The sequence below is a fragment of the Acomys russatus genome, chromosome 16 (assembly GCF_903995435.1).
Source record: "Acomys russatus chromosome 16, mAcoRus1.1, whole genome shotgun sequence".
In the NCBI taxonomy this organism is placed as follows: domain Eukaryota; kingdom Metazoa; phylum Chordata; class Mammalia; order Rodentia; family Muridae; genus Acomys; species Acomys russatus.
In genome coordinates, this window is record NC_067152.1 from 10,705,922 (window position 1) to 10,727,705 (window position 21,784).

The window sequence follows — 21,784 nt, forward strand, 5'->3', positions numbered from 1 at the left end:
TGGACCCGACAGCAGAACCATGGGGCGTGGCGGGAACCTCAGTTCCAACATCTCCTTAATCATTGCTTTCTGTGTGACGCTCGGCAAGCTTCTGGGACCAGAGCCTCTGTTCCTTAGTGGCCAGTGGATGCAACCACTTGTACAACAAGCTGGAGGAGGAAATAGTATAATGTATATGTACCCGGGGAAAAGCCCCCAGAGATAGCAGCAGGCTCTCCTAAATGATGCCTATTGTTAGTCCCCGCAGAGGCTAGCATGTGTTGTGTGTTATTTGGAAGAGGGTTTGTTTGCTGCTGTTATTTCTGTTGCTTCTTCTATTGTGAGGGGTTCCGTTAGTTCCCTGTAGCTATTGGAGGTCTCATTTGATCTTGATTTTTAGCGAATTTGGGTACTTCCAACTAGATGCTCATCTTGGTGTGTGTAGTAGACTCAGGCTGGCTTCTTGTCACTTAGCGGGTGTAAAGTAGTTTCTTGTCTTCCCCTGGACCGCTCAGTGACATCCATAAGGAGTGTTCAGTGTCACGGGCATTTCGTACCAATGAGAAGAGGCTGTGACATGCATAGCCTGATGCTGGGATAAGGGACCAGGTCCACACGTCAGGAGGTCAGAGGCAGCAGGTGACCAAGAGCTTCCCTGTACCTAGCAGGGTATTTTTCCTCCTTTAATGAAAGTAGGTGTAAGAGTCCCCATTTGTATGTTGCCATGGAAGCTGCCAACGAGAGGGATGGTGGTGCTTTCTTGGTGGAGGATGCATCTGAGAAGCTTGCTGCCCTTTGTTCTGAGAAGGGGAGCTGACTCCCACTTCAGCTAGAGGGACCGCAAAAAAGGGAGGGTAGACTCTAGCGTGCAGTGAACACAGGAAGCCTCAAAGCTCCTGGGAAGTCACTTTACTCACCTTGGGCACCGGCTTACTTTTACCCTGTGCTCCTACTCTGCCCCGACCCTCCACAGTAGCACAGTGGGTAGCAACAGCCACTATGGAGGCTTCATCAGGGAAGATTTTATCCTTCTAATTCTCTGAGGACATCAAGAGCAAAGTTTCCTGGGTAGCACATCTGGATGTTGGAGGCACATCTTAGAGATGGGCTTGGGCACTTACTGGCTTTTTCCAAAAGAAGTCTATGTCATGTAGGGGTGCTGTGAGGTTTGCTGCGTACAGGTAGCCGTTCCTTTAGGACCACACTGAGAAAGATGTTCCCAGAAGCAAAGTGTAGCACTCAAAACAGTTCATTTGAACTGTGGTTCTGTCACCACTTAGCAGTGTATTCTCAAATAAGTTCTCTAGTTTCTTTGGCCCAGTAGGGGTCCTAATACCTAGTAGGGCTGTTGGGAGGCTTAAAAGCAGTAACATATGCCCCAAGTCATGCTATTGCTTAGCAAGGAAGATTCACCATCCTCCCAAGGACGGGCTCTGGGTCTCCTTGGGTTCTTTGCAGTTTCTGTGAATTTTGGTCACCATTTGTGACAACCAGAACCATGTAACCAAAGCACGGGCAAAATCTGGTATTCTCCGGTCTCTTTCCTAAAGCACATTAGAGCCATATGGGGAGCTCATTAAAACTAGACATGGTAGCCCCACACACCCCTATAGGATCAAAATTGCTGATGTGCAGTGTTATGTGGGTGTAGAACATTACAAGACATGTCCCAGGACATGCATGGCCAGGGGTTGCCTGTCACTCAGCTAGACAGAGCAGAAACATTTCTGGGGTTGACAAGGATCCAGTGGTTCTTTCCTCGGTTGGGAACAGAGGGGCAGCTGGGGTCGGGAGCCCTGGACTAGGATTCAGGAGCAACATTGGACAAATCGTTGTTTACTGAGGATTACGGACCTGTCGTTACTTGGGGACTGCGTGCTGCTTCCAGTCTTGAGGCTCCCCCCCCCATTCACCCCCTCACCTCTGGCCACCCCCCCCCACTCTGCTGCTCAAGTACAGAGAGAGGTTTGCCATCCTGGTACTTCATTGTTAAGCTCATCATGTGTCTCCCTCCCTCGCTCCCCCCCCCGCCCCCCCCCCTGCCTCACTCCATCCCTGTTTCAGGACCTCTTCAATGTTAGAAGCCTTCCACCTTTATTAGGGACCATTAGGGCTTTACAGCATCAGCAGATTGGGTGGGGCCAGTCACAATAAACAGATTTATACTGGGTATAAACAAGGCACCTATAACTGCCAGAGGTTCACACTTCCGGGGCTTTTGAGTGGCAGTCTGCATCCCCGTGCCTTGGAACCTTGTCCATGGCAGGATGCCTCTTCTTGCTGGGTGCCAGATGGGCTCTGATGTCCCTGAAGCCTTGATGGAGTGCTTGTGGGGCAAGGACAGAAACTCTCCCACCACCTGCGGTTTGCATAGTGAGTGCAAGGAAGTGCTTTGTTGATCTCTAGGTATTTTACAGATGGGAACAGAGACTGCCTGTGTAGCCTATGGTTTTCCTTATCTAGAATGCTACTCCAGGGCTTCCCTTGCATCCCTCCCTGTCAAAGAAAAACAGAGCCGGCTCTGCCTTGCTCCCATACTGAAGGGGGCCCATTGTGTCTAAGCACCTGGCTCACAGAGTGGTAAGACCCTGAGCTGAGCCATAGCTAAGCCCCTGCTGCATTCATCTCTGTCTTCTCCTGCAAGACCTGGCACCGTGGTAGCCACCCTCAACTGCGGAACGAACGTATCTGTTCTAGAGAGGTTCCTGACCAAGCGCTTATGGCATCTGATACTCTGCACTATAAGTCTGTTACTCCGTTTTTATAGTTAAACTGAGAATAGCATTCATTTTTCTATGACATCTGTAAATATTATTTGAAGCCTACCTTCCCTTTTCTGCAAGCAACGTCCTGATGTGCAATCTCTTATCTCAAGTTTGGAGTTCACAAAATAGTGCCACCATTACCAGAGACTTCTCAAAGAGCACAGCCTGGCTTTCTCCCTAATGTTCTCCTAGCTTGGTGTCTACTGATTTAGACCACTCACTTAGTCCAGATGTATCAGTTTAGTTTCACGGCCTACTGATTTAGATCCTTTTACAATCTCTTTCTAAGCAACATTCCTTAGACAAGGAGAGTGTGACACTGGGTCTTGCTGAGTTTCCACTGAGAGACCTGTGGTCTGGATTCCACATCTCAGCTGCCTGAAGAGACAGAAGAAATTCTGCTAGACTCTGAGCATCTCTGATGGTGTTCCCCAAACACTCACCTGGTGTTCCTGTTCTAGCAGACTAGAAGCCAGTCATCATCCACCTGCCAAAGGCTCAGTGCCTGATACCTGCTGCTTCCTGGATCGAGCATCCACTCATAAGCCTGCCGGGTGACTAGCAGTGATCTATCTATCATGATCATGCTGATGCTGATGATAGTGATGATGGTGGTGATGAGGCTGATGGAGCTGTCCCAGTGGTAGTGATGAAGAGGCTTGGGTTTGACCAGGCAAACCCCCATAAGGAGGCAGCTCTAACACTCACCAGGCCTTAAAGGATCTTGTCCCTCGGTATCCCCTCCCAGTGGGGGGGGGGGTGGAATTGCATATGAATAAGTCACAGTGGAAAACCTCTCTTTTTTTTAAGGCAACTTTATTAGCCCTTCAGTCACAATACAGATGTCTGTTTATAGGTCCTCACTTTGTGTGCACACCCAGTGGCTCAGTATTCTGATGGCTTTACGGCCTTCCTCCCATTGCTGAGCCCACTAGGAGCATCACCATTCTCCTTGTTAGCCAAGCCTGAGAGCTTTTGTTGCAGCCATATTACCCATGCCTGCAAAAGCAACTTCTTAGAAAACACAGGACCCCAGGAGCCAGACTGCCATAGGACACTGTCTGCCCCCACAGGCATTAGACTAATGATGCCCATCATTAACCCTTCTTAGGCTCTTACCTTGATTTCTTTATTTCTTTTTTTTTTTTTTTTAAGCATGTTTAAGTTACTTGTATTGCCACAGTAAATGCCCATTAACCAATCCTTTTCCTTAACTCAAAAATCCACCCAGCGGACAACAGACTGGCTTCTAACTTGCTAGGTATAAACTTAGGCAACTCCCTTATAGCTCCACATGGGCACTGAGTCTTCCTTGCCAAGCGGTAAGATGACGTGAGATACGTGTTACCACTCTTTTTTCCTGTCAATGTCACTTTTTAATTTTTTTAAATTATAATTTATTCACATCACATCCCCATTGCTACCCCCTTGCTTGTATCTTCCCACCCTCCCTCCCTCCCTCTTCTGCCCTATTCCCCGCCCCTAGACCTCTGACAGGTGGGATCCTCCTCCCCTACCATCTGACCACAGCTTATCAAGTCTCCTGTGCATAGCCTACATCCCCTTCCTCTGTGCTCCCACAGGGCCTTTCTGCCAAGGGGTATTATCACTTTTAACCCTCACTTTAGAAGCACTCAGACTTACATTAATGAAAGCACTTGCTCTGTCCCCTTAGAGGGTCCCAGACCAGATGCTATGCTTGAGCAGCAAAACTAGAGGATAAAGCACACCTTCAATCCCAGCACTCGGGAGGCAGAGGCAAGCCAATCTCTGAGAGTTCAAAGCCAGCCTGGTCTACAAAGCGAGTCCAAGACAGCCAGGGGTATGCAGAGAAACCCTGTCTCAAAAGAAACGAACAAAAAGACTAGAGAATAAATGAGTCCCCTACCTCCCACTCCCACTATCCATTTCAGTACAGGATGAGATCTCAGGTGCAGATCCGCCTGCTGCATCCTCCCACACAGCCTTCCACACTCCTCTCTGATGCCTCCTAACATGGAGTAGCTCAAACCTCCCAGGAACATTTCCTCCATTTTGATTGTGTTTTAATTCCTTCTTCCCTTTCCTTTTTCATCCTTAAAAGGAATGTATCTCTCCTCACTACGGAAACAGAGGACTTAGAGGATACACATACACTTCAGTGGCTTCTAATGGAGCCCTCAGTCATTGGGCTGTTCTTTCTCATTGGCTCATTGCACAAATCCTGGGGTACCTGGCACAGGCCAGGCTCCATATAAAGGTCGTTTGGGCAGGGAGGGGGAAGCTGGAGAGATGGCTCAGCGGTTGAGTGCACCACCGGCTGCTCTTCCAGAAGTCCTGAGAGTTCAATTCTCAGCAACCACATGGTACCCCATAACCACCTGGGATGGAGTCTGATTCCCTCTTCTGGTGTGTATGCAGACAGAGCACTCACATAACAAAATAAATATATTCTTTCTTAAAAGTTGCTGAGGAGACGACAGCCTGCCTCAGGGTACATACATTCTCAAAAGAGATGCAGCCAAGAAACAAGGCTGAAAACCCATAAAACTGTTTGAAACTATCTGTGGGTCACGATAAAGTGGCTTACCGTATTGGAAGTCCATTTGGGGGTTATAGAGAAGAGGGAAGGGGGTCAGCTTCAGAATGTCAGGCTTGCCGGGTGACCCTTGGCAAGAGGTATTTGAAACCACTTGTCCACTGTGTCACATGGGTACCTGCAACCCACTGAAGAAACCCCATATAAATCTTCACCTGGGTGAGGCCTGCCAGAGTTGACCAATGCCAGGGAGGCTCTTTTGGCTGCGGCTCCAGGCTGAAGTGATCTTACAAACCACCTGATGTTTGCTTGTAGAAAACAGCTCTCAGAAAACAGGCAAGGACATGAGGACATACCTACCAAGGCCAACCCTGAGGAAGGAAAGAGATAGGGTGTCGGTCCCTCCTCCCTCCTTGCCTGTAGCTTTCTGTTTGAAGGCACCATGTACATCAGCACCTATCCTCCACTGCTTTTTTTTTTTTTTCTTCTTTCATCCTCTCGCTGCTGCTTGCATTTACTTTGATTTTTATAAGAAAACCAGTGTGTGGGCTTCCCTGAAGTGTCCTCCAATGCTTTCCCCCTTGAGTGGAGAATGTTTGCCACCCTCCCAGGCATGTCTGTGTCTCTCCTGTAATGAATGGCGCTCCCACCTGAGGCCTTTTGGATATAGAACTGAGACCACCCTAGTGTTTAAACTGCTTTCCTTTTGCATCAGGTTTTTTTGTTTGTTTGTTTGTTTTGTTTTGTTTTATTTTGTTTTGTTTTCCTTCCTAGGCTTTCAGACTTTTAATCTCCTAAACCCCATGCAAACACAGGTCTTTATCCTTAGGGAGAAATAGTATTCAGAATGGCAAAAGCCCTGTGCTTCCCTCGGAGAAACTGAGGCAGCCGTGCTAACTCGTTTGGAAGCTTTGGTTTCTTGAGTCCCCGACTTGGAGCCAAGGAATTGTTCACATTCTTTTAATGACAAATGAGTATCTGAGAAATCCACCAAACTGCTGTCTCTCTGCCTCTGTCCTCAGTAAAAGTGACTTAGTGGAGGGAGGGTGTGAGGACATAGAGCTGAACCACTATCTTAATGAACCCCCTCTCCTCTTCCCAGTACAAGACTGGGACTTCATCGGAACGCAGGTCTGTCTGTGCGTGGTTTCTGGACACAAGGGCTTCACTTTGGAAGCGCTTTCTCTTTTGCATGCTCCCTCCTACCCCAGCTCTGCTACCTAGTTTTCAGACCCAATGGGTTTGGGCTGTGCTCTGCATGAGGTTAGGAACACAGAGAAAGAATGTGACAGAGCCCTGGCCAGTTGAGTAATGTTTACTCTGTTGGTGGCTGGGGCACTCACTCGAGCTGGCACAGGTCCACCAACTGGAAGAACATTCCTGCATTATCACAAAGAGGAGCTGGCTTCCAAATGAAGTGTCAAGGGTGAAGGCACCCCCCCCCCAGGTTCTGGGTACAGCTTAGAGTTCCCAGTAAAGGGAGCCCCTCAAGTTTCAGTGCCAAAGGCCATGGGAGGGACAAGCTGAGCCCATATTACTGAAGAGTCCCCACTCTCCTCTCTCTCTCCTTATCCAAGAGAAATTCCAATCCTGACTTCCTGGTTGGCATCACTCTTCTGTTCACGCAGCATTCTGTCCCTCTGTCACGTTATTTTATTAATCCAGCATCTATCACCAGAGGAAGGAAATATATATGTCCATTTTACAGAGGAGGGGGAGGGGAAGTCAAAGCTTCAAGAGTTAACTGATCCAGAATTACAATGGACTTCAAGGGGAGACAGACAGGCAGACAGAGACAGTTTTAAATGTGTAGGGACTGGTGTTTTGTTGCTTCCCAGATTTGAAGTCTTTGCTGTTCTTTGAGGGTCTTCAGTGGGCTACGTAGTCAGGGCTCTACAAGCCATAGGTGGAAGCCACTAAAACAGGTTTCTGACACCCGAGCACTTCTTCTCTGAAGTCTTCCTGTAAAGAAGTCATGGTTGCCTTTGAACACACGAGGCACAGTAGCCTTCTATAAACTATAAAAACACCACGTGTACCTAAGTGACAAGAGCAGTCACAGGGCTGCTGGGTAAATCACACCATCAGTGACACTTTTTTTTTTTTTCCAGACAGGGTCTCTCTGTGTAGCCTTGGCGGTCCTAGACTCAATTTGTAGACCAGGCTGGCCTCGAACTCACAGCGATCCACCAGCCTCTGCCTCCCAAGTGCTGGGATTAAAGGCATGCGCCACCATGCCCGGCCCCAGTGACACATTTTAAAGACGATAAGCCTCCCATCAAAAACATTAGCAAGAGCCTCCAGCTGCTAGCCTGCTACAAGGATCATAAGCGTCGTCCGACAATAAATGTGGCACTTGAGGGCCCTGGAGTTTGCCTAGGGAAGTAGGTGTCTGAAGGATTGTAGGTCATTCTTGTGAGGTGGTGGCCAGCCAATTGTCTGCAGTCAGAAGGGATTGATTCCTGATGGGTAGGCATGTGGCGTTTAGCACTTTGAGTGACCGAGGCGGCTGGCTGGTGTTCAGGAGGTGTGCGTGCATGCCTAAGGCTGTTTCTTATATTCCGAGGGACCCCAATCAGCTTCGTGCAAATTTCTGCATTCATCTATTGCTTCTCAAACATGGCATTTGTGTGGCTCCCAGGCAGTCCCCTAGTCATAAATCTGCAACAGATTTACACTTTCAATTCAGAACTGACTATACTTTCTCTTTCTGCTTGTTCCTTGATGAGGGCATGGATCCTCAAAGCTGCAGAGGCCCCATTCCTTCATTCTGTAAATAGGCACAATGCCAGGTGCTCTGTGAGCCTGAGGAAGCAACAATGAGTAAGGCATCTCCTCCTTTGAGAGGGAGAGAAAAGTAAACACATCAGAGAACAGGGAGGCCGGCTCTGAGGCTGGGTCTAGAGCAGCAGTTCTCAACCTGTGGGTCATGACCCTTTGTGTGTGTGTGTGAAATCAAATGATCCTTTCCCAGGGGGTCACATATCAAATATCCACATTATGATTTGTAACAGTAGCAAAATTACAGTGACGATGTAGTAATGAAAATAATTTTATGGTTGGGGGTTGAGAGCCACTGGTCTAGAGCCTTCCAAGAGTAAAGGATGGAGGAACCCCTAAGTAACAGGGATAAAGGACATCTTTCCCGGGCTGGAGAGATGGCTCAGAGGTTAAGAACACTGCCTGCTCCTCTTCCAAAGGTCCTGAGTTCAAGTCCCAACAACCACATGGTGGCTCACAACCATCTATAATGAGAGCTGGTGCCCTGTTCTGGCCTGCAGGTACATATACAGGCAAAAGATTGTATACATAATAAAAAATGAATTAAAAAAAAAAAGCCGGGCGTGGTGGCGCACGCCTTTAATCCCAGCACTTGGGAGGCAGAAGCAGGCAGATCGCTGTGAGTTTGAGGCCAGCCTGGCTGTGAGTTCGAGGCCAGCCTGGTCTACAAAGTGAGTCCAGGATGGCCAAGGCTACACAGAGAAACCCTGTCTCGAAAAAACCAAAAAACCAAAAAAAAAAAAAAAAAAAAAAAAAAAGAACATCTTTCCCAGAGATGCTATAGAGAAGAGAGCTGTCCAGATGGGGAGGGAGCAGCATAGGCAAGGCACAGTCAGTGGCAGAGCCATCAGATCTGAGGTGACCGCATGGAATGTGATGAGGGATGTATCTTAAATAAGACAGAGTGCAGATGCAGGGCACTGCCCCCCCCCCCCACTCCCTGTTCTGTCAGTCACAGGTATTTGGGCTCCTTCAGAAAGCAGCAAGGAGTCATCAGAAGTTTCTGAGCAGAGAGACCAGAGAGATAACTTGGTCCGTGAAGTACTTGCCTCACCAGCCTGAGGACCTGAGTTTGGTCCCCAGTGACCATCCCTGGCCCCATGCAAAAGCTGGTGATACAGTTTTGTAACCACAGTGCTGGGGAAGCAGAGACAGGGGAAGATTCCTGGAGCTTGCTGGCTGGCTCTCCTAGCATTCTTTATGTGTTCCAGGCTAGTAAGAGACCATCGCAGAAAAAAGGATAGTTATGGGGTGGTGCCTGAGGACACACACACACACACACACACACACACACGGGTACAGCTGGGTGAAGAGCACCCTAGAGATGGGTACTGACATAGGAAAGTAAAGCCAAGGTTGCTGTCTCTTGGGACCAAATATTTCCTTCTGTCCTTTTGGCACTTCTAGCCAGCCTTTCTGCGTGGAAACCAGGTGACTTGTCTGTTCCGTAGGTTGCTGGAAACTCAGCAATAACCCAAAGGCCCATAATACCCAGGGAACAATGGCATCCAACATCTGGAGGAAATCTCTAGATTTGCACTGTGATGCCTTGACTGCTGGATCTACTTTCTGTGGCTTAGAGGGTCCATGGTAGGGGCATACTTGAGCTGAGAAGTGAGTGCGGGCACATGTCCACGATCTTAGGTCTTTTGTGACAGTTTTTTGTTTGTTTGTTTGTTTTAGGCTTTTGGAGACAGGGTTTCTCTGTGTAACAGTTCTGGCTATCCCGGACTTGCTTTTGTAGACCAGGCTGCCCTCGAACTCACAGAGATCCGCCTGCCTCCTCCTCCTGAGTGCTGGGATTAAAGGTGTGCACCACCACGCCTGGCTTGAGAGTTGTTTTTTTTTTTTTTAAAGTAATTAATTAATTTTTTAATTGTTCACTTTACATCCCAATTGTAGCCCCCTCCTTCATCGCCTCCTAGCCCCCCTATCTCCTCCCCTAGTCCTCAGAAAGGGGGAGCTCTCCTCCCCTATCATCTGACTTCAGCCTGTCGTGTCTCACCTGGACTGCCTGTATCCTCTTCTCTGTGGCCTGACAAGGCCACACCAACAGGAGGAAGTGATCAGTGTGTAGGCACCAGAGCCCATGTCAGATGTAGCTCCTTCTCTCCATATTAGGGGACCCACAAGGAGACTGAGCTGCCTATCTACTGCATCTGAGCAGAGGGGTCTAGATCATCTCCATGCATGGTCCTTGGTTGCTGCATCCATCTCTGCAGCATCACCCCCACCCACCCACCCACCCAGATTTGTTGGCTCCATTGGTCTTCTTGTGAGGCTCCTGTCCCTTCCAGGTCCTTCTATCCCTGAACTCTTCCATAAGACTCCCTGCGCTCCACCCCAAAGTTTGACTGTGAGTCTCAGCATCTGCTTTAATCCCCTGCTGGGTGGAACCTTTCAGAGGACTTCTGTGGTAGGCTGTCATCCTGTTCCTTCTCTTCAGCTTCTTAGGGGTGTCTATTCTATTTGCCCTTCTGAATGGTAATTAAGCATCCTCCCTAGGGTCCTCCTTGTTATTTAGCTTCTATAGATCTGTGTATTCTAGTGTGGTTATCCTGTATTATGTGGCTAATATCCGCTTATAAGGGAGGATATACCTTGTGTGTCTTTCTGGGTCTGGGTTACTTCATCAGGATGGTCTTTTTTTTAGTTCCATCCATTTGTCTGAAATTTTCAAGATTTCCTTGTTTTTAATAGCTGAGTAGTATTCCGTTGTGTAAATGTACCACAATCTCTTTATCTATTCTTCGGTTGAGGGACATCTAGGTTGTTTCCAGATCCTGGCTATTATGAATAAAGCTCCTCTGAACATAGTTGAGCAAATATCCGTATTGTATAGTGGAGTATCTTTTGGGTATATGCCCAGGATGGGGAGATACTTGGAGCAACTCTTATGTGCCCACATGGCCTGAGTACCTGCACGGTGACCTAAGGGGTAGACAGATATTGTTAACAATAAGGAAGCTGATGTCCAGGGGAGGCTCATGACCTCCCAGGCATATATGGCTATGGCATGGCAGAGTCAGGATTTAAACCCAGCTCACCTGGCTCCAGAGCCTACACATTTTGCTTTCTTCATCCATTTGCAATTTCAAGTGCTCTTCTGAATTCATGAGCTATACAAAGACTTGGGCTCTCATTTCTCTAATATAAGAGCATCTATCTATTCCTGGTATCTGGCCTGTGGGCAGTCTCATAATATCTGTCCATCCCTGTCCCTACTCTCAGAAGATATTTCTAGTGACTGTTCCATCCATGAGAGGAGCATCAGTGGGGAAGGAAAAAAAAATGGACCCAGACCTTACAAGCCTTCCACCTAGTTCCCACCACACTGTGCTGATGACAGTCCCCTCCACACAGTATCCCCTCCTCCTGTTTATAGATAAGGAAGCTGGAACTCACCCAGTAGATAGATATAGATGGTAAAGCTGTGATCAAATCTCAGCCAGAGAACTTTTTTTGTTGTTGTTGTTTTTTGTTTTTGTTTTGTTGTTATTGTTTGGTTTTTTGTTTTTGTTTTTCAAGATAAGATTTCTCTGTGTAGCCTTGGATGTCCTGGACTCACTTTGTAGACCAGGCTGACCTCTAACTCACAGCAATCCACCTGCCTCTGCCTTCCTGAGTGCTGGGATTAAAGGCGTGCACCATCACGTCTGGCTCCAGCCAGGGATCTTAAAGGGAAGTTCAGAGACCCGGCCGTGATTAGCACAGATGCTAGAATACAACAAAGTTCTTTGGGGAAAGAAAAAGCCTGCAAGCTGCAGCCACTTTTAGGGTGTGCTACGGGAGGCTCTGGACTCTTACCATACTCCCCTTGTGAAGGATATTCCCCTGGATATCTTTAGTTAATTATTTTTAAATAAATAATCATGTAGCCCGTGGTAGGGGAGAAGGCTCCCTGTGACCCATATTTGATCATCAGAAGACTGGCCCTGTTCCTTCAGCCAAATTAAATAGGCTAAGTCCAGAGACTGTTTGACTTGAGACCCAATCGATGGTGGGGACAGGCTGGGAGGTGAGCACACACCTGGCTCCCAGGGTTATCGCTGCTGTTCTCTCAGGAGCAGGGCATCTTGGGGAGGTAAATAGCTGGCCAGAGAGTCAAAACATGCAGGCAGAATAGGAATGGAGTCCAGATGCTTTGGAAGAAGGAAAGAGCCGAAGGGTGGCAGCCAGGCCCCCTGCCAGGTGGCTTCCTCAGACAGTGCATCAATCAGCTGCCAGAGCAGAACCCTCTAGAAACCGCTCTCTACCGGAACAGATTCCATCTGTGCTTGGAATCTGACCTGAGGAGTCCTAGAATTCAGGAATCTTCGCATCCGTGTCTTAAGGCCTATCCTGCTACCAGCTCCCCCTGGCACGCATCCATCCCTTCAGTCCCAGGGGTATTTGACATCCTGCTGGGAGCTGGAGAGAGTTGCCTCCCATCCTCAAATAGCCCTGGAGAGGCAGCAGTCTCTCTGTTTCATAAGAGCATGTAGAGGTGCAGAACCAAGGCAGGATTTGAACCTGTCTGTTCATAAGCCCCAAAGCTTTCCCACTGCCCCTTGTACTGATTAGAAATCTGTTTCCACCCTTGATGGGTCCGTCTGCCTCTGTCTTCAGAGAGACTCATGCCTTCAGAAGGTTCAACTCCTCCTCCTGCTTTCCACCCACCCAGCCTTTCCATTTCAAGATGACTGAATGGCTATCAAGCGCTAAAACACTGGCAGTATCACAAAGAACGAAGCGAAATTGATCAAAGTGTCTCAGCCGTTATAGGCTAAGGCTCCCAACCCAAAAGACAAAATGTTATATTTTATATGATATTTATACGTAATCTTATATTGTACCGTCGAAGTACAGGCCACGCCACCCTCACCCCAGGGGAAGATGGCTGATAGATCTTGTGAGTGGATGTGGAGGAGAAAACAATTTTGTTTTCTTGTCACCCACCGTTGAAAACAAGGGGCACCGAGTCAGTGTTCGGTGGGAGGAAAGCCTGGTGACACTAATGTTTCCTACTGGGTTCATGTTGTTTTGCAGGAGTGCGCTACAGCCAGCAGGGAAACAATGAGGTCACTTCCTCTTCAACAATCAGTCACCATGGCAACAGTGCCATGGTGACCAGCCAGTCGGTTTTACAGCAAGTCTCCCCAGCCAGCCTGGACCCAGGCCACAGTCTCCTCTCACCTGATGGTAAAATGGTGAGTACACCTGGGCCATTGTAGCACTGGAGCTGATAAGATAAGAGGCCTAAACAAACACAACTTCTCACAAGGCCTGCCTCAAACAATGAACCATTGTAGCCCCACAGGGGAAAATGGGGGCCGTCCAGAGCAGGAACGGAAAGGTAGGCTGCTGACCCAGCCTTTGGCGGGTAGAAGAGGTGTTCAGTTTGAACCCAGCCAATAAATCTGACAGAGTTCTGCTCTCATTTTATTGATTGAATGCCTCGTAAAGAAGCAAGCCGGGTGGGACGCTGTTTGTTTTGGGGCTGCCAATGACATTTGTGTTGATAAAATGTTCATTCATCCTTCTCCACCAAGGCCTCCAAAACCAGATTTAAAAAAAAAAAACAACAACAACAAAAAGCCAGAGAGCACCTCATTTTGAAACACACCCCCTACCACCCCCACTACCTCCAACTTCTTTGCTCCTGATGAGGACAGTGTTAGGCTTGTAATTATGGCAGGAGATGTGACTCCAGAGCTGGGAGAAAGGCCGGATGGCAGGTGCAGTGGGGGTGGTGCCTGGAAAGAAGAAACAGTGACTTTAGTAGCACAGTTACCAGCTCTCAAATCTCAGCTCTAGCACTTCATAGCGGCGCAGCCTTGGGCAAATTACAGAACTAATTTGCTTCTCTTTTCCTCGTCTATAAAACGGGGGAGGGGGGATGGAGGAGGGGGGACGGGGGAGGGGGGGCGGTTATCAGCAATAGGATTGTTGCGGAAGTATGATAGCATGTATGAAAACACTTGGCACAGTAGAAATTTTCACGAATGGTGGTGCCAGTCCTTCAGTGTCAATGTCATTTCCATTGAAATTTTCCGTACGTCTAGTCACAGTCCCACAACGAATGGGACCCTTATCCTGCGCATTAAGGCTCATTTGAATTTTCAAGGTTCTGATTCTTTTCTTCATTTTTTAATACGTTTGACTTTTATTGAATTTGTTCTTTGACAACTTCATATATGTACATTCTGATTTCCGTCACACACACCCCCCAACACACACACACCCTCTCTGAACCTCCGTTTGCATCTATCTTCCCGTCACCCTCCGAGACCCATCCCCCCCCCCATCCGTGTCTTTGGCAACACAAGGACACGGGACAGGGCTTCTGAGACAACAGGAGTGTTACAACACCAACCGTGAGGGTAGGAAATGGAAAACTTCATTCTCTAGGTCAGGCTCCGCTTCATGGGAGGGAGGAGCTGAGGGTTCCTGACTTCCACGCCGAAGGTGGAGCAGCGGTGCACATTCCCGAAAGGGGTCTGACCCCCTCCCTGCCCCCGCCGGTGGCCATGGCTGGCGGGGAGCGGTGGGGGCTGGGGGGGCTGGGAGCATTTGCCATTTTAGACCTTGACGTGGGTGCTGTGTAGGCAACACAGGAGAAGTGAGTCACAGGTGACCAAGTCTCCAGTTTCTTGGAAGAAAAACAACACGTAGGTCTTGAGGGGAGCCCTGGTCTGGACAGCTCCAGTTTCAGGAGACCTGAGCTGGCCTCCCTAGTGGGAGTCTTTGTAAACAAAAGTGTTGGGGCAACTAGGTGGGGAGCATGTCAGAGCCCTCCTGTGCTCACCCCACCCCCTAGAGAGACCCTTCTTCCCTGACAGCACTTTGTGCCCACTGCCTTGTCCGAGGCATTTGTAAGTCTTTATGGTTTCTTTTCTTCCTGGTTTTTTTTTTTTTTTTAACCTTTACTTTTATTTTATGTGAATGAACGTTCTGTCTACATATGTATATATGTGTACAGATGTTTCGGACACCCCTGGTACTGGGGTTACAGACAGTTGAGAGCCGCCATGTGGGTGCTTGGAATTGAACCCAGGTCCTCTGGAAGAGCAGCCAATGCTCCTTTGCTGCTGCGCAGTCTCTCCAGCCCCAAGTCTTTATCATTTCTTAACAGTTAAAACACAAACACGTTAGAGTTTAAGCATTACTCAGGCTTCCCTGGAAGAGAAGCCTTTACTTCTCAGTGGGTTAAAAACTCCTAGGTGGGCCCAGTAAGTTGGGTCAGTGATTAAGAGAACTGGCTAAGGCCAGGTGTGGTGAGCATGCCTTTAATCTCAGCATTTGGGAGGCAGAGACAGGCGGATCACTGTGAGTTCGAGGCCAGCCTGGTCTACAAAGTGAGTCCAGGATAGCCAAGGCTACACAGAGAAACCCTGTCTTGAAAAACCAAGAAAGAGAGAGACAGACAAACAGACAGACAGACAGACACCTGGCTAGTCTTTCAGAGGACCAGAGTTCAATTCCCACATAGTGGCTCACAGCTGTCCGTAACCCCAGTTCTATCGGATTTGGTGTCATCTCCATGGGCACTAGGCACTCATGTGATACACATACGTGCAGGCAAAACATCCATACACAGAGAATAAAATAATAATAAACTCCCAGGTTTTGGGTTGAGGATGTAGCTCAGCGGCAGAGATGCTTTGCCTAGAAGAGCAAGGCTCCAAGCACTAAAAAAGTAAAGTAAAATAGAATTCTGAACCTTCACTCTTTCTTCTTCAAGGTCTTTGGGGTCTTCTTTGAGCTCCCCCACCCTTTCCTTGCCATCCCCCCAGCTCCAGGCTGGTCCATATGCAGCCCACAGACATGCTCTTAACGCTTTCTTTCAGCATTGCCCTCCCTGGGCCTGTGCTATCAGATTGATGATTGACCAAGACCGCACACCTCAGTGTTAGCAAACATCTGGAAGTTTGTTTGCAGGGACCAGCTTTTCACTTGTCGCCAACACCCTGGTTCGTATGTTATGTCACCATTGCCGGGTGCCCAGCTTCGAGAGTCTGTTCCCTGTTAATGGATAACAGGTCCATCCCAGATCTCAGGGCACCAACACAAGAGTGCAATATGGTTAAAAAGAGCATGGTAGGGGCTGGGGGCATGGCTCAAGAGGGTAACACACTTGTTGCACGGGCATAAGAGCCTGAGTGTGGATCCCCAGAACCCACATAAAACTGCACACAATAGGACAGTAGGTAAGATGGGATGAGGGGCCAAGAGAGTTCCTGGAAGCTTGCAAGCCAGCTAGCCTGGCCAGCCTGGCAAACAACAGGAGCCCTGTCTTGAACAAGGTATAAGGGGAGAACTTCCACCTGGAGTTGCCCTCTCATCACACATATTGCACTGTAAAGTGTGTGCTTGAAGTCACAAAAAGTCACACACACACACACACACACACACACACACACACACACACACACCCCACAAAACAAAACAGGAACATGAGCAAGGGAACCCAAATGTGATGTCTTGGGTCTGAAGTTTACCAACAGTAGTATGTCAAAGAATTGCTTAGCTTCAGGATCTTCACCTGCAAAATGAGAAAAATCATGCCATTGTGACAGGGTTGGTGGAAAGACTGCTTGCATCTCTGCTTGGGAGTAAGCCCCCCTCCCTGCCACAACAGCATAGCCAGTTTAAGACTATGATTTGTGTATGCTGATTTTTTTTTTTTAACTCATGCAAAACTCTGCCAGTGTTAATTCAGCCGTTTAGAGGAAGGCAACCTGCTTTCAGCTATGGTGTCTATCACTGCAGACCTTTCTTTTCTTTCTTTTTCTTGAAAAAGAAAGTTTAGAGACATTTCTTAACCTCTCTGAATGCCACCTTCTTTCCCTGAAGGACTGGGCTAATAGCACCAACCTCACATGTTATAGCCCATTAAAAAAAAAAAAAAAAGACACGGCAAAGGTATCATATAATGGAGGCTCTCCAAATTGTGTTAAGGGCTGTCACAGTATCCTTGGCAACTCTCTGGCTTCCATAAACCAGCCCAAGGTAATGGCTGCTGATTCAAGTAGGAAGGCACTTGACCAGAGTTGCTAAGCAGAGTTAAGTGGATGAGACTGAAAAATCCAGCAACACTTTACTGTCAAGTGACACACAGCTCATCTGTATGTCTAAGTGTCAGTTTCTTTTCTCTTTTCTTTTCTTTTCTTTTTTTTTTTTTTTTTTTTTTCTTTAAGTTTTTCGAGACAGGGTTTCTCTGTGTAGCTTTGGCTGTCCTGGACTCACTTTGTAGACCAGGCTGGCCTCGAACTCACAGCGATCCACCTGCCTCTGCCTCCCGAGTGCTGGGATCAAAGGCGTGTGCCACCACGCCCGGCTATGTGTCAGTTTCTTAATATGTAACACAGGGACAAAAATCATAATGGTTGCTCTGCTTGTGTCATTATGGACTAAGGACTTCTGGGAAAGTGGCTTAAAAACAGTAAAGCTATATGTACATCATTTAAAATTTTTATTTTAATTTTATGTGCATTGGAGTTTTGCCTGCATGAACTGGAGTTGTAGACAGTTGTGAGCTGACATGTGGCGGCTGGGAATTGAACCCAGGTCCTCTGGAAGAGAAGCCAGTCCTCTTAACCACTGAGCTGTCTCTCCAGCCCCCGTATATATACACACATACATATATATGTACATACGCACACATATACATATATATATCATTTTTACCATTGACATCCACACTTCTGTGTATCATATCAAACTGAAGTGCTGCAGCACTGACCTGCACTCCATTGACTTTCCCTGAAAGACCATATTACCCAAGAGGTTTAGGCTGAGGGCAGGTCACAGATTTCTTTCTTTCTTTTTTTAATGACTCTGACATTTTGAAAAACAAGTCCAGCAAACAGGCTGGTTCTCTCTTGTTTGATGTGGTCAAAATTCCTTATTGGTCATGTGACCTCTAACTAATTTCTTGATGTTCATTTTAAAAACACAAACAAACCTCTTCAAGATCCCACCCACTCCCCCCGCCCCGCTCCCCAGCCTATTATTTTTCAAGTTAACCTTGGAAAGTGGGGTTGACCAGAAGGACAGGGTGGGAACTGTCATTTTTCCAGGTACCAGTGTGAGATCTAGAATCTGAAGCACCTCGGGAACAGAAAGATGTAAATAAGGGAACTGACCCCGTAACCCTTCTTCAGCGCTCCTTAATCTCTCAGCAACACTTGGGTCTGCTTAGGAGGAGTCGTCACTCTATTTTCTTAAGAACAAAATTAGAACCATGCGGTGGTGATGCATGCTTTTAATCCCAGTACTGAGGAGGCAGAAGCAGGCAGATTTCTGAGTTTGGGGTCCTCCTGGTCTACTAAGGAAGTTCCAGGACAGCCAGGGCTAAACAGAGAAAAATAATCAGAACTTATTTCAAAATTGTGAATAGTAAATTACTTGATTATGAAAACACGTGCATATAAAACTGATTTTTATAGTATGTGATTAGAACTAGTAAGGTGACAGAAGTATTTCTCACAATATTGGGATCAAAATAACACATTTTTACAGCAGTTTTGTTTGTTTGTTTGTTTTTGTTTTTGTTTTTTCTTTTTCTTTTTCGAGACAGGGCTTCTCTGTGTAGCCTTGGCTGTCCTGGACTCCCTTTGTCGACCCGGCTGGCCTCGAACTCACAGAGATCCACCTGCCTCTGCCTCCCGAGTGCTGGGATTAAAGGCGTGCGCCACCACCACCCGGCTACTGCAGTTTTAATTTCGTACTATTGAGAAAGTTCTGGTCGGTGGACTTATAAGCACATTTGTTAAATCAAAGACACATCTCTGATAGGATTTGATGCTTGTTATATAACTGTTAGAAATATGAAAGATGACATTAGTAGGGACAAATAAAAGAATTAAATACAGCAATCGTGGATATGCAAGAATCAGTCGCTTTTACCCATGAATCTTTCATTAAAACGTAACGGCAAAACACAATGAAGACTGGCCTAGCTGTTTTGTCACTAGTGACATCAGCTCCTTGACTGGAGGAGGAGGAAGAAAGAAGGAAGGAGGGAGGGAGAATGATTGTAAAATTACGGTGAAGATTTGGAAACACAGGAAACTCTTAATTTCCCCAACCCTTAGTTGGGGACTCTCCTATAAAATAGATTTTAAAATGGATCCTAGGTCAGACTGACCCAGCCTTAAGTAGCAGCTGTACCATTTCCTTGCTTCAGGAACTCAGGCAGGTTGCATAGCTGCTCCTGGTGGCCTTGGTTTTTCATGTGGGAAATGGGCATGTCAGAATGCTTGGGACTGGAGTGGGCTGATGCATGAGTGGGGCCCACAGAGAGCTCAGTAGCTCCTTCCTGGCTCCTAGTCCACGCTCTCTGGGGAGAGTCCTGAGCATGTCCTCAGTTGTACTTTTATCTGTTGCCTTTCTCTAGCGTCAGTGACGTAAAAGGTAGGGAACCGGGATATAGAGGGCACGTGAGTAGTGAGCAGTGGCTGTCGATTAACTCGTGGCCAGAGGAACATCCGAAGCAGGCTGGCAACCCAAAGACTGGGCAAAAACAAGCGCCATGAGGTCAGAGCACCCTCTCTCACTGCTCTGTCCTCAGCGTCCAGAACAGTCTGCCCTACTGTTTCACTTTTGTTGTGTTTATGAATACGTTGATAAGTCATGCCATTCTGAAAAAAAAAAACCGGCCCCTCGGGGTTTGATCCCACCCGCGCACCTCTAATCACCGCTCCTCTTTGCTCTCTGCAGCAGATCGCGGTCTCGGGAGGAGGACTGCCCCCGGTCAGCACCCTGACAAATATCCACAGCCTCTCCCACCACAATCCCCAGCAATCTCAAAACCTCATCATGACTCCTCTGTCCGGCGTCATGGCCATAGCACAGGGTAAGTCCTCCTGGTCAGTACACCTGGGAGCAGGGAGAGAAATGACAAAGCAAAGCAGTGCGGGTGGGAAAAGGCACGAAGGCCCCTGGGAGAGCCTCTTGTGCACCTGGGTAAGGTGGCTGAGATAGGGCGTCATTATCAAGCTGCCCTTGAACTCGCAGCCATCTTCCTGCCTGTGCCTCGATGTCAGGACCATAGATATACTCAACAGTGCTCAGCATGTGTGTAGATTTGATTTTTCACTTCCTTGGCTCTTTTGCTCTCCTCGGCAATGTGTAGCACGTTTATCCTAAATGGCTTTGAGTCCAGGTCACAATTTCCTAGTTGTGTAGCCGGGTCAAGTCACACTGAACCTTTCTGAGATGTGATTTCCTCGTCTATAAAATGAACTGTTAACTCTATCCAGTGATAAGGAGTAGAGACATGCTTGTAAATCGGAAAAGCAAGACCTCTCATAGCTGTGCCTATACATTCGTTTCTGGTTCATTCCTGTCTTTCTGTATTCTCTAGGGAATTCTTGGGGTTGGTGAGGATGGAGCAAGGCATTGATGGGTTTCTGAAGGTGACATCTCATGTCATAGACAAGTCTTATTTGGCCAGTGCTGAAAATACACAGAGGACCCAGAGAAGGCCACTGACCTAGTATCTCTTGAGATTTCAAAATTTTAAAGAAATGTGTAAAGATGGGGCAGGGATCAGGTCCTCATAGCTCAAGCAGGCTCTTGTTCTGCAGCCAGCCTTGCCGCATCACAGGTGGGCCACTGCTGGCCATGGAAAGGCTGAAGTTCTCAGTGAGGCAGGCCGTGAAAGGAATGGTCAACTTTTTAGGTTTACTGCCACCAGTTATCTAAGTGTTTGGATATTTTCAGCTTCACTGTGACCGCTCAGCAAAGTCATTGTTTCTCAGTACCATCTTTGTGACATTGGGGGATGCTACTCGTACAGGATCCAGGGATACCCGAGGGTGGCGCATAGATCATTTTTCAGCTTTGTCCCATGAGCCTCTTGGCCTTCCTTGTGTCCAGAGCCCCATGCTGATTGCTACCTTGTCTTGTTCCTGCTTTCAGCTTTCTTCCCCTGCTGCCTTCTAAGAACTGAAACCACTTCTGCCTCCTTTGCGGGCAGAACGGGACAGGGACCACTGAAAGCGTACACAACTATTGAATGACTGTGTACAGCTCTCACCCTGTCCTTAGCTGCTGGGGTGGAAACATGCTCCACAAAAGGGAAATAGAAATAAAGAAATCTTCAGATTTCCAAGGTTAAAAATGACTTCAAATTCACTTCCATTTCACTGGTTCTTGGACTGTGGCAGCCAAACTAACACCAGGAGGAGCTGGATAAAGACTAGGATGCCTTAAACCAGTTTGCTTACCTTCTAGAAAATTTCATGGGGTGGGAGGAGATAGCCCAGCAGGTGAAGGGGCTTGCCACCAAGTCTGATGAGCTGAGTTTAATCCCCAGAACCTACATAAAGGTGGAAGGATAGAACTGATGCCTGCAAGTTATTTTCTGACACGTGCGCACGTGTGTGTGTGTGTGTGTGTGTGTGTGTGTGTGTGTGTGTGTGTGAGAGAGAGAGAGAGAGAGAGAGAGAGAGAGAGAGAGAGAGAGAGAAGAGAGAGAGAGAAGAGAGGAGAGAGAAAGAAAGGCCTGAGGGTAAAATAGCTATTTCCTTATTTCTTCAAACAAAATAATACACAAATTATCCTACTTCTTTCTTCCCATACCAAGCTTTGACTAACACACACACACACACACACACACACACACACACACACACACACACACACACTTACCTGTACTATTTTATGTGCTATCCAGACTAAAGCTTTCCCTAGGGCCATTCTGTATTTTCCAACTTTGTTCTTCCCATCATGTGCACCCATGCGTCTCAGCCCC

At 47.6% G+C, this 21,784-nt stretch overlaps 1 protein-coding gene across 9 annotated transcripts in view; it reads left to right on the forward strand.

The window, feature by feature from the left end:
• The window catches only part of Hnf1b (HNF1 homeobox B), a 57,406-nt gene that overhangs the window by 21,888 nt on the left and 13,734 nt on the right, over window positions 1-21,784 (forward strand). For 5 of the 9 annotated variants that reach the window (XM_051158161.1, XM_051158156.1, XM_051158159.1 and 2 more), the window contains exons 5-6: window positions 13,072-13,232; window positions 19,747-19,882. In XM_051158161.1, the coding sequence (XP_051014118.1) occupies window positions 13,072-13,232; window positions 19,747-19,882 (297 nt within the window). The remainder of the gene's footprint in view (window positions 1-13,071; window positions 13,233-19,746; window positions 19,883-21,784) is intronic. The other 4 variants (XM_051158158.1, XM_051158162.1, XM_051158160.1 and 1 more) reach the window with 1 other exon arrangement.